The 19,084-nt window shown below is 40.8% G+C and overlaps 1 protein-coding gene across 1 annotated transcript; it reads left to right on the forward strand.

The window, feature by feature from the left end:
- The first annotated feature begins 2,605 nt into the window (after positions 1–2,605).
- Positions 2,606–15,857, forward strand: LOC145441956 (target of rapamycin complex 2 subunit MAPKAP1-like). Its single transcript, XM_080319911.1, has 9 exons — positions 2,606–2,780; positions 2,847–3,093; positions 4,076–4,235; positions 6,918–7,045; positions 8,004–8,495; positions 10,482–10,562; positions 11,827–12,009; positions 12,074–12,186; positions 13,251–15,857. Exons 2-9 carry the CDS (start codon positions 2,908–2,910, stop codon positions 14,101–14,103), a joined length of 2,196 nt encoding a protein of 731 aa, XP_080176037.1. The 5' UTR covers positions 2,606–2,780; positions 2,847–2,907; the 3' UTR covers positions 14,104–15,857.
- Positions 15,858–19,084: the final 3,227 nt, after the last annotated feature.

The following is a 19,084-nucleotide window of genomic DNA, read 5'->3' on the forward strand; positions in this document are numbered from 1 at the left end:
TGACTCGAGTCACTTTGCTAAAATGACTTGACTTGACTCGTCGTATCAGAAATGTGGATTGACTCGGAGTGAAATTCACGAGACAATTTTACGTCATCAAGTAATCGGTGTTGATAAAAATCACTGTATCTTGCATATCTTCGGATTGTTTGCGAAACGCTGGTGTAACCCGTGAGAGCGACCAATCATTCAATGATCGTGCGTTTTACTATGCCTCCATTGTTAACTCAGAAAAAAATTGACCGCTAACGGAGTGATCGAAGGTTACAGCTTACGTTGTCGTAAACTAGTATAGTAAAGGAATTTAATAGCAAAAGGTCTATTTCTGTTCTCTGTTCCTCTTATTTCATTGAAATTGAATTCGAATAAAGTTTATATAGTACTCAACCATTGGCACAGGCTCGAATTGTATCATATCAATTTGTAAATGGGTAATGTATTGCATCTTATCAATTCGTTTCTCTATTCTCTATTTCGGCTGGTAATTATAAACTGAGGCTATGCAATTCGCAGTTTTACGTATATGTGAGCGATACACAGAGGTGGTCAAAGTAGTCACGAAAGCTACTCAAGTAGAAGTAGAAGTAGCGACGAAAAAATCTACTCAAGTACGAGTAGAAGTACTTCTTCAACAAGCCACCTAAAACTACTTGAAGTAGAATTGACTGACTTTAAATCTACTCAAGTAAGTAAGTAGTTTTGAAAAAGCAGTCCTATTCGTTCCCATGGACTGTCAAAAGCTGCGAATCGAACTATGCAGCAGGTTCAGAGAGCTTGATTCGTATTGATGCAACCCTGGAGGTATCAATTTTCGACAGAAAAAGCATTGTTTCGCATCATGGGATGCAAATTAGAGTATTGATATGAAAATGCGATACTAACCCCTTGTTTACTAAAAGACCTAGTTTTTAGAGAATATCATATGGCGCCCTACCCCATATTATAAGGCCCCAAGTTTAGGCGAAGATCAATACGTAGAAATTGTATTGGAAACGGTTCCCATCACTTTGCGCGATTAGTAAACGTTAATAACAAATATTGGGGATCGTAAAAGTTGTATTTAGTGTAGATTTATTTTCGGAAAATAGAGGCATATTACTCCACTTGCTTTTATGCTTCAACATGTATGTTCTGCAGACAAAAGAATTGAAAGTAATTAGAACCCAAGGTATGATAGTCGCAATTGAAAGTGAAATACGAATACCACTTCTAAAAACGGAAAATATATTTCATGCCTTTTGTCCATAAAGCTTCAAAGGTGATCTGCTAAAACATGTGTAGCGTTAAAAAAGCTGTATAATCCAGATTAGCAAGACACGCATGGGCTGCTATAGATTACGATATGATAGGTAATTGCTAGATTGCGAAACGGTAGTTTCAAACGTTATGGTGGGTCACATTTACTGTGATTAAATATTTGATATGGGCATTGGGCAACAACGCGTTGTGAGAGGAACCAAGCAATCCGGTGCCTAAATTATATTCAGTGATACTTTCATGAAAACCTATTAGTCACTCCATCACTGTGCTACTACACGCGAAGAGCAACAAAATTTCTGGGCTTTACTTTACTTTTATGAATATTAATTGTTGGTACTCCGTACAGCCTCGAAATTCCTAAGGCTATCTATCGTATTGGGGAATTAGACTATACTTCAACTTGACAAACTGAAAATAGCGAAAAGTAAGTAAGTAGATCACAAAATATTACGAAGTAGAAGTAGAAGTAGAGAAAATCAAATCTACTTGAGTAAGTACCAGAAGTAGAGGAAAACTACTTGAGTACTTCCAAAAAGTAGAAGTACTTCGTTACTGACCACCTCTGGCGATACAATGCCTTGTTGCGTGTATATTCAACTCTATATTCGTTCATCTGTTCACAATCGATCAATGACCAAGCAATCGGTACTTCAGACAGCTAGCAAAATGCAATGACGTAACCATGCCTCATACTTCGAAAAGGCAACTTGACGTGACTTGACTTGACTCGAATCACCGCCAAAAATCGAGTGACTTGACTTGACTCGAGTCACCGTCGAAAATCGATTGACTTGACTTGACTCGAGTCAAATGTGCAATGACTCGTGACTCGAAGGTAGTGACTTGATCCCAACACTGGTAAGGAGTCAGAAGCAGACATGTCTACAGTAGCCTTGGACTTTGCAAGACATATCCTTGCAATGAACGCAGAATTATTGATGAATAGGACGTTTTATATTTTTGTCCTTGATGTTTTAGCGGCATATACAATGTTTGAAAACATATTCCTTTATCATGATATAGAGCCGACATTAACCGGTAATTTCTTCCTTTTATGTAATCGTTTCGGCACCCTCCTATTTTTCCTTATAACATAATCTGGTGGTGTATTAAATTGATAAAAATTAATTGATAAAATCATAGCCTTTATAAGCTCTTATAAAGGCTATGATAAAATGATGATGATGATGAATTTCTTACGGCGATTTCACTTACAGAAGTGATGCAAATCCATCCAAATATTATCCAACGGGGCAGATTTTTTGCATCTTACGTGAAGAACCAACTTGTTTTCGACACAAATTTTAGCCAATGTGACACGAGAGTACCGGCGACAGTTAGAAGTAAGTTGTTTGTGAAGATTTTTGTCAATCTTTACAATGGGCGCTAGAGCGAGTTTGTGCTGTATTGAGCTGGGAAACATGTAATATTTGAGGCTAAGGGGTGGTATTACGGTACGAATTCCACTCAACTGGGACATCGGATGAAGATATGGAAAATATAGATGCGCCGCTTACAAGGTTAGACTATTATGCTTTAAACATGACGGCTGTCCTATATCAATCACAATCATCATCTATAAACAGATTTATCACCAAAACCATCTGACACGTTATACGGAGGGATTTACATCATCACTAAAGCGTAATGGCGATGCTAGACGATCCCGAGTGGCTCTTGCAGCACATTCGGCATTCGTTCATTACGAGCGACGACACTGGAATGTGTGAGATGGTTCTGCAAGGAGGTGACATGATGACGCTAGGTCAACACAGAGACAGGATTAAACTATTGAAAGAAGAGAGGCGGAAAGAGAGGGCAATGAAAAATAAGGTTTGTACGCTTCCTATGACAATGTAATCGCGTAACAATGTCAAAAATTGGAAAAATTAATGCAGCAAATTGCAATAATAATCGATTTAATATCAGATTATATTTTCATCTGCCCAACACACACACACACAATGTACAATGTGATGCAATAAACAGATAGGGGGGTGCCGAAACGACCAGCTGCGGGCTCTTAATCAGGCATCCATCTCGGCCTAAGCACCCGATGTCACAATCTTCTTCGATGCTAATCTGTCCTTGTCGGTCCTTTTTAAACGCTATTTCTTGTGCTTTCTTTCTTTATCGGGTATTTTTCTGGGCTTTTTTGTCGCCGTAAAAACAGCGAACAGGTGGACGAGGGGCCCAGAATAATCTCCGATGGCGAGACTTGAACTCGGACCTCCTGCGTAGGTGGCACTGACGCTCACCACTACGCTCTCTCCCCCGTTAAATGGAGACGAAACAATTCACATGAAGTCTCAAGAAGCTATACCGACGAATTGAAAAAAGGCGCTGAACCAAAAAAACTGAAGCATCGGCAATTCAACATAAAAGAAGGCAGTCTGGACAAGAATATCAATCAAATTTTATAAATCCAATCAAGAAATCGATAAAGTCATCCAAAATATTAGATATGGAACAAGGAAACGTGTTTTTGAACTTGAACATGAGGAATTGGGACTGAGCGAGGAGATTGACTTTATTTGACCTCATTTTAATTTATTATTTTGGAATAAGCGCAACCCTAGCTTTTAAATAAAACTGGTACATATAATATTGAGTATGGTTCAACATGAAATGACCCATCTAATATTTAAGCATATTGTCGTTCCTGATCCTGATAACCATGACCTTGAACTTCGAACCTGCAGTATCGTTCCAGTGTGTGAATCAATGAATGTATATCCTTTGTGGTTACTGACTGAACTCAATGTCGCTGGAAAAAATTATCGAATTTGGCTTAGTTAGCATTTTTTGTTTTCAGAAAAAGGGACTTCCAGAAACGTTTGGTCAGTCGACCCCAGTTGGTTCCTTAAAAAGAGAAACCCCAAAAGTGAATGTGAGTGCATTCGAAGACCGGTCTTCGGAAGCCAATGGGACTGGTGACATATTACCAATAGCACCGTCTCCCGATATACAGTCAGGTTTGTTTTTGTCTGTCAACGAATTGCAATTTTCGTGAGATAAACAAATGCTACAAATGCTATGTACTAATGATTAGCAAACAGAGCTAGACGTTGTGATATGAAATTCTTCGCAGTTGTTTAGGGAAAACTTTCATCTTGGCAGAATATATTATACCGTAATTATTTTTCAAGAAAAGGTGTTGTGTAAAGTTGGATTTGGAGTAAATCAGATTCTTTAGTATTTGATGACTTAATTTCAATGATAATGCAGGCTGCATGTACCTTTACAATAAAAGCAGGTTAACAATGGTAATTTAAAGGTACGAAATTTGCCTATTTGAGGATTTCTTGTTTAGTAGATGGGGTCATCTCAATCGGCTCGATAGCTAATTAGCCTACTAAATTTCTCATTTCGGTTTTCCTATATTTCGTTAACAACCAGTGGGCTAGACCTACTTCATCTTTCAAATCGCAGAAATAGGCGTGCAGCTTGACTGTGTGGGTTGGTTAGCTACTAAGACAACATACTTGAAAACCATTTTCGTTTTCATATAAACACGCAAGTTCTGCTGTGTAGCCACTGACTGCAGTGACTGTCGGTGCGATTGCACTGTATCTGGCCTAAGTAAAATGCAGCAGCCTAGGTTTAAAAACGTTCAAGTTTATGATGCAGATGCGATGGTTCTCCGCAACATCGAAATACTCTGCGGTCCACATAGGAAGGTATCACTCAAAATTAGGGGATGACCTATTTGTTTTGTGGACCCCTCATGTATGGAATAGAGTAGTTCTTGAAGTTTTTGATTCTGAATCTATAACCTTCAAGATGTTATGTCGCAAAAATCCCTGCTTTGTCTGGTTCGCAAGTGGCAAAGTCGACTTGCATCCCGTGTATATTCCATTTCGGGAATTCAATTTCAGCAGTAGTACTTGGTCCTGGCAGGTCCAAGTCGCACGGTTCCGAGTCACAAGTCAATCTTACTTTTATAGTTTTAATTCAAATCGAGTCATTTTAAATTCACCACCGAGTTCTACGGGTCGGGTCATAGGGTTGAGACTCAATTTGGAGTGTTCAGTGTTCAGTTTAGAGCTCAAGTCATGTTCAAGTCGCTTTTTTACATATCTGCATGGGTGATAGCCAGGCCTGATTATTTTTGGATTTCTCCAAAAATAACAAAAATAGCTTATTTTTGGATGTTTTCAAATTTTATTTTTGCAGGATCTCCAAAAATAAGAATTGAAGGTGTTTTGAGCCCTATTACTACTGAAAAAATCCACCAAAAGTATGTTATTATCATGTTTTCAAGTCCTCCAACACATAGATATCATCAGTGATCTTGATCTAACTTTCCAATACATTCTTCACAAATTTAGTCTTTGGCCTGGCCACCCCCCTTGATTTTCGAGATATCGGCCTCGAACGTCGCAATTGTGGGAAACATCGAGGTAAGGGGTCCAAAAATCGAGGAATGTCCAACTCTTCAAATCTTCCAAGCCTTTGCTCCTGAAAAGCGCTCGTCAGTAATGCGCTTGAAACCTCTGATCCTCCACGAAGTTGCGTGCCTCATTGAACTTGACATCCCAACACCCTCTGACCAGAAAACCTTCCTTGTGGCGGTCCTCGTCCCAGTCCTCACCTGGACACAGGCGTTTGACCAGGCGCATGAGCTCCTGCTGCTCCATGATCAGAACATCAAGACCATGAAGCTTCGTGACGGTGGTGCTCAGCTATGTGCGAGCGCGACCATGCGATCGAGAACGATCAGATGGATCCACCACAGCAGCGAAGTTGCACACGTCGGACTGTTTTCGTCCATAACATCAAGGAGTTTGGTACGGTTTCCAGTCAACCAAGAGGCCACCCTCTTCATTGACAATAAACGAGCGTCAACAAACTTGGGTCACACGCTTTCCATCTACTCTGGATCAAGTTGTGCTGCCGTCTGAAGCATCAGCAGATGAGTCCTGTCATCGTGTGGACGAAGTGATTGCGACAGAGGTGGCTGTATATGATTTCGCCGTTCCCTTTGCCTCACTCAAGCTGCCTTCCCGTCTTCTCTACGTGTCGCACTGTGAAACTTATAGGAGTACAAAGGCAGAGGGGCGGGCAGGCAGGCAGGCAAGGTCAGCAGAAACGTGAAGTGGATTGAGTGGAAGTAGTTTTAGCGTTTCGGTGACCCCTTCCCTCACATGAGGTGCTGTTTTGTGTGTTTTATGAGTTTTCTGGTCGTTTACATCGCTCTGACTTGTATATTTCACTGAAAAACATCATCCAAAAAAATCTTATTTTTGGATGTTTTCAAATCTTATTTTTGGAGAATCTCCAAAAATAAAACCCAATATCCAAAAATAAACAGGCCTGGTGATAGCTGACTCGGCGCATTCATATTATACTCATTTTCCTCGTTCTAAACAGTTTATGGCCCTATTGTTCAAGTCTTAATACCGATAGACGAAATGCCAATAATGTGGTAACTTAACTACTCTTCAAAGTTAAAATGAAATTGGCTGTCGTGGCCGCCCGAATCTCGAGTCATGACTTGGTCAGGTCATGCGCAATGACTCGAGTACAAGTCGACAGTCGAGTCATTTTCTATATTTATAAAAATGACTCGAGTTAAGTCGAGTCACAAAAAATGACTCAAGTCTTTACAACCCTGGTCATTGGTGCATTTAGTTAAAGATTGATTGTGATTATAGGGTGGGACTTTGGTGGACGCCGGAGATCTAATACTGCCCAGAAGTTAGAACGCATCAAAAGGGAAAAGCAGAACAGAGTGAAAGTGAATTCTGTTCCTTGGAGAAAGAAGAACTATCAAATGTCGGAGGTTGGTTCGTTGTAGTTTGAATTCAATCCGACGCGCGAATAAGTTGTTGTCCTTCGCTTCATTTAGGGATTTTGTGTTAGCGAGTATCGACTGCTCTTGTGCGACATGCGCAACTGTGTGTGGAATGTGTATTGCATGACTGTTTGAAAATATTGTCGGGACACTCTCGCGTGTGTTGTTGAATTGTAGGGTACTGTCGAAACGATCATAACATAATTATATAAGAAGCCTAAGTAGCTGTGGAGCCAGCGCTAGACAGGAGGAACTATCTGTAGCTGTTTTATTGTGTTGGTGATAAGCATGTTGCTAATTTGGGATAGATTCTGTTAGGTAGTCGCAAGATTGGGGGCTGAGCTGAACTGTGGATTTTTTTTTCGCGAAAATTACTTCAAATAGTGTTGTGATTTTTAATCTTGCGAGATTTGCTCACCGGAGTGGTCAGTGGTCACCAGAAAGGGTCAGTACCAAACTACTTCTAGTTTTTTTGAAGTACGCAAGTATGTTAGAGCTACTTGCATCACTTATGTAGTGACTACTTCCACTTCTTCAACAGTTTTCAGGCAAGACTAGCCACCTTTTACAATCTGGGCTTATTAAAGTAGAAGCAGCAATTTCATCTGCTTTTATGAGTGAAATTGCCACAAGAATTGTATTATATAGTCCACGTATCACGAAGGCGAGAATGGGGATATCGAATGCCTCGCATTCATGATTTACTAGTTTCCTCGCTCTTTACAGTTTCCGAGCCTATTTTTCAAGTGCCTGCACTGATAGATGAGGTACGGATGATGTGATAACTTTACTATTCTTACAATAAAGTTCCTGCCTTGGCCATCCGAGTCGAGTCATTTTCCGTCTTTTAAGAAAATGAGCAGAGTCACCAAAAAATCGAGACTCTATTCGAGTCATTATAACTCTGGCTGAGCCTGAACGTTTTTATAACTTTTTTTCCAAACAGGAAGATATCAACGATATGTTCCGAAAGAAAGTGTTGAAAGAGAAGAAGACGCTCACAATCGAGACACCTACATTACTCGAAGACGAAGCCAACGGCGATGCAACTAAATCTCCTATCTTGCCACCTTCTACCTCACCTGAAACGCCTCCACACTGCACTAGTAGACTTCCGAACAACCATACTGACTTTAACGACACTGAAAACGAAGGTTCGGTCGTAATAGCCGAAACGAACCACGATGCAAATTTCAGTAATAGCGATACGGTCGATACGCGGATACCGAGGCGTACCCGCGGTCTCTCTGTGCTGTCGAAATTGCTGACAGAGTCGGCCGAGCAGTACAACAATCCGTTTCGGGAGTATTCAAGGTTCGACGCCGAGGGGCAGAGCGCGCCTTCGATTCGGAAAGTGAACATTTACGTCTGGCCGTTGCATGGTACAGGGAAACCGAAATTTCCGCTTTTTATACACGTTCTTGCCCGGAAAGCAAAGGTGCGGATTTTGAGTTGTTGATGATGTAAAAATAGTATGTTAAGCATAAGCTATCTGTTCCGCTCATTTAGTAGAATTTTTATGATTGTGACGGCATATTTTGCAATACGATTGTTAGGGCGGGGTGGAATCGAATTCCTGAGTGCGTCAATTCCGAACAGAGCACAAGACTTCGAGTCTAGCATTCGAGCATCACTCATGATGATATCATACCGGTATGGATATTGCGAAAAGCTCAAACATATACATTTTGAAAAGTTCAAATATATACATTTTGAAAAGTTCAAATATATACCTTTTGCACAATTATAAAGAAATCAATACCGGTTACGCATCACATTAACCGGCTGGTTTTTCCGTAAAACTTTGCTTAACTTTTCAAAACTGCAAAACACAACCTTAATGGGATGCGAAACCAACAAGTAGTATATCGTTGGATTCGAAATTTCAACGCCTAACCAACTACGCCACGAAGCCAGATGAGAGCAGGGCAACTGAGCGGGTATATCAGTGCTTCCCAAGCCACATGCAGCTCCAAGCTAGCCTTCTTGCAGCTCTGATTGACCTCTGAATATATGCTACAAAATATGATAGACGGCTGTTGTTTGCTTCTATAAATAGTTATATTCAATTTCTGTGTATGAAAGCTGAAATAGGGGATATTAGTTAAGTCTGAAGATGCCCAAGGCCGCTTTTGAAAACGGGGAAAGAGAATTCTTGCAGACCAGCGTCAAACGCATGGATAAATACCCGTCAGGCAATGATAATTCTCGAGTTGGTGCTGATCAGTGGTGATAGACCTTCGTAGATCGTCTCTGTGAAGAGTAAATTTCGACACAGTTTTACTTACATCAGAGTAACAGCTCATAGTCAAATATAAATTGCAATATTACTCAGCGTATAATCCCCCTCTAACTTGTGCATTAAGTGCTGGAATGTATGAAGAGCTATCGCATAACGACATATATAGTATGCTGTAGTAATGATATGCATTTTCAGTATATTTCAATGTACTGCACTCGTCAATATTCGTCTATCAATGCTAAAATATCCGATACAGAATCTATAGAAATCTATGTGAATTGTGCCTACTCGAGTGTTCTCATGCGGATCCATGCATACTCTGAAGTTTGAAATGCGGTTTTGACATCCAAAAAGGTTGGGAACCTTGAAAAAAATTCAAGTTTTGGTTACTTCCTTCTAGAGTCCACAACGTATGCCTAGTGCGATTAATACGTGCTATTCACTGCAACAGAGATAACTTCTTTCAAACGAGGAATGAGTGACCGATTTTGCTCAACTATTTCGATTGGTTCTGTCAATACATGGTAAAGCGTTTCACCATAAAGACGCATAAACACCCTCTCAGACTGCGTTTTTATGGTGAAACGCTCTACCATGTATTGATAGTATCGATCGAAATAGTTGAGCAAAAGCGGTCACTCATGGCTTGTTTAAAAGATGTTATCTCTGTCGCAGTGAACAGCACATGCACATACGCACTAGGTATACGTTGTGGTCTTCTTAGGAACATATGTACATTTTTAAAACCAGGTTTTCTCGTATTCCTGATTATATACACGCTCAGTTTGCCTGCTGTCGTCTCGCTTCGTGGCCTAGTTGATTAGGCGTTGACGTACTGAATCCAACGATATGCTGCTTGTTGGTTTCACATCTCATTGATGTCGTGTTTTACAGTTTCAAAAAGTGAAGCAAAATTTTTCGGAAAAGCCAGCTGGTTAAATTCAGTACATTAAAAGGTCGATTCTCACTACTTAACTCGATTCGCATTCGAGTGCTCAAATCATTGTGCCCAGTCCTAACGATTGTTGATATACAATGTTCTTTCCAATTCTCTACTAGTTGCTGACGATTACCCTGACGGGTGTCATCCAAAAATATTCGGGTTCATTTCAATATGAATATATTATTCGAAGAGGCTCTTCGGATGTGTTTGTGTTAATGTCAATCCACTTTTTTTTGCAGGTTAACGACGTTATCGGGTTGGCGTGCTGGAAGTATTCTCTCGAAAACTGCGAACCCACTCTTACTAGCACCACTGTTCATGTACGTTTGATTTATATTATATTTGTATCGCATGGGATTTTATCCCACGTGTCTATCACCAGGAAGCACCGGTGTTTGTTTATAGTTCACAGCTTCTTTCGGTTTACCTTACCACGGCCAACTTGTATTAGTCATTTTATATTATGGTCTTGCTTTGTTAGTGTAGGCTTTTTGTCGATTGTTTGTTTTTGTCAACAGCGAATGGTTGAACTTCAATTAAGATGATATTTGAGCGAGATTGTGTAGCAGTAATCTATTTTGAATGAAATGATATTTTTCTTGTATTATAGCTTAAATTCCTTATCGTTTTCTTTCTTCTTGGTGATAAACAATTGGTGTCTATAAACTATTTGCCACTGTGCACCGTTGCTGCATTTTATTATGGCTGTATTGAATTTCTGCTGTCTCGACCGTCACATCGGGAAATTTGATGTTTAATGTTGTGCGCTGGTCCAGATGTGTCAAACATTCAGCCTTGAGGAGCTGTGTCCACACAAAATTCTAATTGTAATTACACTGAAACCCTAATGATCCCGCCAGCAGCGAATGTGTAAATCCGTATTATTAGTGTTTAGGCTTAATCAGCAGTGCGACAACCAGAGTCATAATACAGGAAGATGCGAACATACAGCGCATCTAGTGTAAAAGAGAAATCTGGGTTTATATTAAAAGGAAATATAATGCATATATAATTCTCGATTTTTGTATTTCGTGACCAGCCTGCAAAGTTACTTATCCGCATTGCTATCACTATTTTTATAGTGCTTTACTTTTGACTCTATCCGTCAAGTCCAAGTCAGTTAATGTGATCAATTCGATTGTCGTTATATTCAGTTTAAGTTGATATTTGCGATCTGTAATTTCGATATCTAAGCTGCATATGTAGGATTGATTTCCAGCATTGGAAAACTGAGCTTAAAATTTTGTGTTGATATTTGTCATCATAATGCTTCTCCCGCTCACAGAAGCTTTGCGTCTGGCCTACATTAATCTTTGAAGCTTTAGCCAGCCTGTGTCTTCTTACCAGTTTTCCAGTATTCAGTGGAATGTTTTTATTCACTTGGATTCTTGTTGAATATAAGGAAGGCCAATATTGTTCAACTTCGCTGATGACATGCGTTTATCTAGTCGTGAGTAAATCTTGAATAAGAATCTGACGTGAGACCTTCACTGACAAAATCGCTCTTAATTTGTACGCTTGAACACTGTTGATGGTGCCGTATGTTTTCTTGGGACTGGAAATATGATGGGGTATTTTCATTAGGCCTTCGAACTTCGCATCGCCGACGACGACGGAACTGTTGACACCGGGTTTCCGAGATTAGATGCCAATGAGCCATTTTTCAAGTTTGATTTCACTACGCTGGCACTAGTGGAGCAGAAAAAGGTTCAAATCGACGACAGTCTGAACAACGGAACCGGCGGTAAACGGACGCAGTTTGTGAAAGTAAAGTTCTTTGGATTTTTCTGTTTATGAATTTTCCTTGAAATGTGTTTTGTATGTGTCGCAGGTTAATGATCATGAAGGTTTCTCGATGGTCAAAGTCGATAGTACTAATATAACGATGGGGGAAATTTTGAGACGGACATTATTACGTCGGAAAGGGAGGAATTTTCCTGGCAAGTAAGTCGAGTGATGTCAAATGCAATCGGGTTTCTTGGCTTCTATTTGACGATGTCGGGAGTTGGTGGTTAAGTGAAGCCCTCGTTTTAAGCGTGGAATATTTTTTAAATCAATCTTGCATCTGGAGCTATCGCCTGTTATTTTTGTGAAAACCATGAATAATTTCAACAGTATCAATAAAAAGCATGTCTGGTATCCAGCGGAAAAACCACCAAGGCTACTCATGTGTAAACCAGGGCTCAATGATTTGATTCGAGAGCATATGCATCCCTTTCCACGAAGAGAATTATAGTTTCGGTACTGACTTTCCGACTGTGGATGCTTTGTAACCTCCATTGGTCGTCTCGGGGTATAACGCAGGGCTGTAACCAAGTCACAAGTCGATCTCACTGTTATAGTTTTGACTTGAGTCAAGTCGAATCGTTTTCAATTCATCACCGAGTCCAAGTCAGTGAGTAGCGGGTCGAGCCCGAGTCACAGTGTTTTGACTCGAGTCCAAGTCATTATGTAAAATTTTCAGTTCAATTCGGTTCAACCCACTTCTTTCAACTCTGCTCGAGTGATATAGAATGGCTCGTATTCAAAATAAAGTAATTTTCCTCAGTCTTACCAGTTTCTGGCCCTGTTTTTAAAGTATCAGGACTTATAGACGAAATACCAATAATGTGGTAACTTTACTATTCTTCGAAGATACAATGAAATGTCTGTCCTGGCCGTCCTAGTCTCGAGTCATGCATAATGACTCGAGTACAAGTCGAGTCAATACAAAAATTGACTTGAGTTAAGCCGGGTCACCAAGGAATGGCGAGTCGAGTCATGACTCGAGTCATTACACCTCTGGAAATGACATATCTGTGTAGGCGTGATCATAGCATGCCGTTGTCACAAAGTGTAACGAAGTAGAGATGGTCCAAAATATCATCTTTAATGTGACATAGAAGTGGCATTGTATTCTTTGCGGGCGCTTAAAAGGTACATATTTAAACTTTTCACATCGTCCATACTCGTATAACTTTGACTTCTACAACGCGATGGTCGCCTACTCTGCGCCTCTACCTTTGCAGGTATTTTCTGGAGTACCAGGACCGCGTGGGCGAGGTCGTCAGCGAAGACCAGACGCTCGAAAGCACCCACGCGATGGAGTTCTATCTGGTGCGCGAGCACAGCTCTCGCGCTCAAAACTTCACCAGCATCTTAGACGAAGACGCACTAGCGCTAAGCGGCAACACATTGACGCCAGTAAGCGGCGACAACAACGGAGCGGTAGCTTACAAATTCCCGCCACGACAAAATGCTATATCTCCATCCACGGCTCCCACTCCGACTGATAAGTTTATTTTCATTCCGACCACAGAGTATGTGACCTTCCGATTGTTTCAAGTCCGTAAGATACGCTCTTCCTACCCGGTTGACTTCGGCGTAGGCATGCATCAAGTCGATATAGTACCGGTAGAGCGCAGGGATTCTAAAATATCAAACATGCTGTCTCCGCAACCGAAAACACTGACAATAAGAGTTGGACTTTTAGCGCATTGCGAGGTATACGACTCTAAGGCGAGGGCTAGTTCGCTATCTACATCGCCGCCATCTTCGTCTGGTTCTCCAACATCTTCCATGTCATCGTTTACGAATCAAGACCCTTGGCCGTCTACGAGTAGGCTTTACGAGAAGAAACGGTTAAAACTGTATTATCGAGTGTCTAAAACGGACAGCGTGGAATACAAGCAGCTCACTTTCGAAGGAATCGCGGACGATGTACAAGAAGCCGTCGATAAGGTTTGTAAGGTGATGGAGCTGAGCGGGGATAAGAAACTGCAGACCGCGTTTCGGAATCAGAGGTTTGGTGTGGCGGTCGCGACCACGACTACGTCCAGCTCGAATGATCTTTTTCGACGGCGCGGTAGTCTGTTCCGTTGAATTGTTCTAGGTATCTTGCAGACTTTAGCAGCTATATAATTCTATTTGTCTGATTAGGACGATATTACGCCCTTTATCTAATTTTTGAAATGTTTCAATGCTCTAATTTCTGTTTTTTTCTGATAGTGTTACGGGAGAATTTTATAGTGCGAGGTTATGACAATGAACCCTGATTTCGTAAGAACTAAACCTGGATTTTTGTTGTTTCTTACTAATTCGGATTTTATTTAGCTTACAAGTTTTTGCGAGTTCAGTAATTCTAATTTAATTTTTAAAACTAACTATTATTCTAACATAATTTTAAAAAGCTAAACATTTTCTGGTTGGCTAACTCGTGCTTATTGGGAGGGGAGTGCTCATTTATGTTCTGCCTACTTTGCACCACTCGAGTCGGTGATTCCCAAATTTTGTGCCGCGAATCTTCTTGGAATTTTAGAAAGAGTCGCACAAGCATTTGAGATAAGGCATTGATTTACGAAACGAACCTGTTTTTAAAGCGCTCTGTCCACAAATGAGTGCATGCATTTCGGCTGTAATCTGCTTCGAATGTGATCGTCAACGCAACTTCATGTCAGTCGTAATAATTCGTACAAAGATCATCATCGCATTAACACATGGAATATTTTTTAAAGCAGCATTACATCTTTGCACGAATTATTACGACTGACAAGAACTAGCGTTGACAAACATTTTCGAAGCAGATTACGGCCGAAACGCATGCACTCATTCCAGTGTGCTGGGAGTGTTTTATAATTTGTGTGGTGTGCCACAAGTTAGAATGGTTTGGGAATCACTAACTTGCATGGTTATTATGTTTGGCTACTCCGTTTCTACTTGTCAGTTTTCGTGTGTTTTTTTTTAGTTAAAACTAGGCCTGGAATAGTGTACTTCATTTTTTTACTTGGAAATCGTTACTTCTGCTTATACGCAGTGGAAAGTTACGACTTTTGCCTACAATGACTATTTTGACCACCTCTGGCTACTCAAGACTGCACGACTCTGGGCAATATCTTGATTGCGGAGTGATTATATTTTCCTACGCGTTGGCGAACAGGCTTGGACAACCTTACAGTTCTGGTGCTCTGATTAGCCTAATTATAGCGAAATGCAGGAAACCTAATTTTAACCTAACTTGTGTAATGTTTCTTTGCTCTAATTCTAATCCTAATTTCTGGTTTTCATGTAAATGGTCCAGAAGAACTGTATAGTGCGACACGAACCGAATTTGCCGTACACTTGCCACTCATGCTTGTAAGGATGAACTCTGGTTTGATACGAACTGGCATTAATTCAATTTCCAAGTGTTCGTGAGCTCAGTAATTATAATTATAATCTAACTTGGAAAAATAACGACAGTTATAATTCTAATCTGATTTGGAAAAGATTTTCGGTTGTCCAACTCTGTTTGCGGACGCTCTTCCCGGCCCTTCAATAAACTCCGTTTGTTACAACCGCGATTACGGTCTCCCCAATTCTGTACGATAAGGCTGCTTTCTGATTCATGGCGGACTCGGAAAGACGACGTCGGCTTATATGGTTAGTGATATTGCTGGCGGCATTTTTTAATTTCAACTCGGATGCGAGAGGGGCGTATCGATGATTCTTTGAACGTATACCTATATAATCTTTCACACACGTTTTAGCGCCTTGCTAAAGCGGTGAGCGAAATCTTATCGCACTTACAGAGTTCATGCTAAACTGATTTTAACTTGCACATTTTTATTGTTGTGGTGCAATGAAACTACGTCATCATGTACGGTTCTGCTTTGTGGACTTTTAGCCTCGTATGGAGCTGGAGCCGTTGAGGGGTGATTGTTGTGCTAGATCGTGGTAATCAGTGTATAAGGGCGTGTATCAGCTAGATGTCGGGCATAGGCACTGAGCAGGAACACGATACAAATGATGCCCAGTCGTTTTAGCCATAGTCTGAAAACTGGACGGGTAGTCTTCATAAGGGGCAATGTTTCACAACATGATCAAGAAACTACGAAGCAGATAAATATCCTTCCCTTCCCACACATTGTTAAAATTGTAATACTTATATGATATCTTCATTTCTGGTTGGAAATATGTCTTCACGAAGTAGTTCGGCATTAAAGAATTATGTGACTTGAAAACTGACAAATTTCTACATGAAAAAACTTTATTTTAATGAAATCTGAAATTCCATCACGCATTATGGTAGAAATAAATAAAATTTGTTGCAGTACAGCTAAAGATATTTTGATACATTCTCGGGTAGAAAAGTATTTGATGTATTCATGGTGTGTCGACCACTATGGTCATTTACACCAGGCCGATATTGCTGATATTTGATTCCGTATCTGCTGACTTGTAGCACGGCCCACTTCTAGGCTTTTCGTAAGACACCGCTTACGCGGACGGGGTGGCGGGGAGGAGCCTAGAGAAACCTCCAACACTTGGGCATAGGAATTCTGATGTCGACCTCGGTCGGACTCGTTCCCGAAACCCATTGGTGTTGCAGCCGCGCATTAGACCACTGCGCTACCTCGCCACTGGTAGAATGGCGTATGTCAGTGGTTCTCAACCTTTTTGCCTGCGCGGACCGTTACGACCCCCGCGAACCCCCCGAAAGGTTTAGTTCCGATTTAGCTCAATTATCACGCAATCGTCATCTGACCTCATGACTGTAGGCTCAGTGATGAACAGCAACAAAATGACTTTCATTATTTCAAAGCGAATTCCGCAACAGCATTTCTTGAAATGCGTGGTCGTTGAAAATCCGCGCCTTCGATATGATATTAGCGAGTGCCGGAAATCCATTTCCACAATATAAGTGGTGGCGAATGTAATAATAACGCGTGGCGCCTCCGACGACACATATAATCGCAACAAATATGGCACCAACATTGACAAACATTTTTTTAGTCAAGCCTAGTCATTTCTATCTAGCACAGTGGTTAAAATTTTTTTTAGACACGCCCCTCTTTATGATAGTGACAAATTTCGCGACCCCTTATCGTCATATCACAAAGTGAAACCAGATTGCTAGCAATCGCAAAGGATAGTTTGATGGCATGGGAGGTTATGACTGTTGATGGGAGAGTTCTCAAATACGAAATTCGGACTATACACAGGGCAACAACCATGAATTTAAGGTAAACCGTGTGGTGCGAGAAACAACTTTCAGTTGGCCGCAGCTTCGCACCCCCCTTCAGATGGTTTCACGCCCCACAATGGGGGTGCCCCCTACAGTTTGAGAACCACTGATCTAGCAGCTTATCTTGAAGTTATTTTGGAAAAATGGTTTTATATATCGCAGAGGAAAATAGATTTTTTTTAACAAACACCTAGCTCATCCAACTTTTTTCGCAATCCCCAACAAAACATCTCTAAACAGAAAAATGTTGTGTCTAGTAGGCTGATAGCAATTTAACAATTTAAATGAGTCTGCACGGTAAGATATTTCATCTCAGACTGCCATTCCGTTGATATGAGCTCTGGAGTCTTACTAGTGATGAAGTGTAACTGACTCGTGATTTTCCAAATTTAAAAACAATACAAATTAGTAGGGATGGTGTGAACGTGAGGATCACGTTCGCGTTCTGTGTGTGAACCTCAGAAATCTAGAGGTTCACGTTCACAAACGAATCTTGGTAGGTTCTGCACTGTGAACCTTTTTCATATATTACAATTTTCACTTCATTATAACATGTTTGGTTGAAATTTATTACATTTCAACTGCGGTCCACTGTATTCGTGGCGCTGGCATCATAAAAAATCAACACTAAACGAGCATGAATCTTGACAATCTCAAAAAATTTATTTGCTTTCTTACAAAAGTTTGCTCGAAATATCCAGCCTTCCGTTTGTGAATATTTAGTGACTCTCTGCTGCTGCTCATGACCCGCAATCACACAACATCAAGAGCGAAATAGACTATACATGTAGTTAGTGAATGATGCTTATTCAACCAATTAATCAAATTGACATATCATGTCTGATGTATAAAATCTAGTAAGCGTACGGGGTCAATCTTGACGTCATATGTTCATTGTATCATTAAAACCAAATTCGTGCGATTGGGGTGTTGACTACTGGTGTATAACTTAATAATGGGGTAATATCGGTAGCAAGTATAGAAAACCGTTTTACACTCTGCTCAATATCAACGTAGCCATACTCTGACGCGGAATACATGGTCCAGTCTGGCCCAGACCGTTGAGGCGTAAGCATCATTCCCTTGCAAGTCCTCGTCGAAATTGTTGGCAAAGCGACGGAAGATATTGATTTTACGGGATTATTATATCATTTGATTGCCCCAATTAATACAATTGGCGACGTTTAATACGCGAATATGTACTTCAGCGTTCTGGCATTATGTGGCCCGAGTCGTCGCTATAGGTATCGTGTACATTAATATAGGCTATCACTTCACTGAACTGCAGGGTTGGAATTGGTAATATGACGTCACGTGACGTCATGAGGTTCACGTTCGCGTTCACACAGAACCTTTCAAAAAGGTTCGCGTTCACACGTACCTGAACCTTTCAGAGGTTCACACCATCCCTACAAATTAGCTTATCAACTATTTTGAGGCTTCGCGGACCCCCTGAAAATGCTTCGCGGACCCCCGGTTGAGAACCACTGGCGTGTGTCCTTACTTGGTAACTTGCCAAGAATGGACGAAAAACGTTCAACTGCAGCAGTTGTTGGCTTGTAACACTGAAGTTGTGCGTACTTTGCTGCCCAATGCCCACGCAGTCTTGCTTCAGTTAGGAATCTTAGGATATTGCGGTACGTTGAGCATAATAACAACATGTCAACAGTCAACCTATTTGTTTCATTTGACCATTTATGATTCACAATGAGCAGCCAATAGCCCGTATACAACGGTAGGCTACAAGCTGTAAAATGTCAAATGATAAGTTCAACGACAGTGTAAACATACGATACAAACGAAGTGCAGGTTGCAAAAAAAAAAATTCGTCAGTTTTTTGACCCGCTACAATTTTGACCA

Source organism: Botryllus schlosseri, chromosome 6, assembly GCF_051294905.1.
Source record: "Botryllus schlosseri isolate E-star chromosome 6, Bs_hap1, whole genome shotgun sequence".
NCBI lineage: Eukaryota > Metazoa > Chordata > Ascidiacea > Stolidobranchia > Styelidae > Botryllus > Botryllus schlosseri.

What these genes read in the sequence shown, in the direction of transcription:
- LOC145441956 (XM_080319911.1), top strand. Translation starts at nt 2,908, where the DNA reads ATGGCGATGCTAGACGATCCCGAGTGGCTCTTGCAGCACATTCGGCAT. An exon ending in AGAGGGCAATGAAAAATAAG is followed by an intron (nt 3,094 to 4,075) that starts GTTTGTACGCTT and finishes TTTTGTTTTCAG; the next exon opens with AAAAAGGGACTTCCAGAAAC. An exon ending in TTACTAGCACCACTGTTCAT is followed by an intron (nt 10,563 to 11,826) that starts GTACGTTTGATT and finishes TATTTTCATTAG; the next exon opens with GCCTTCGAACTTCGCATCGC.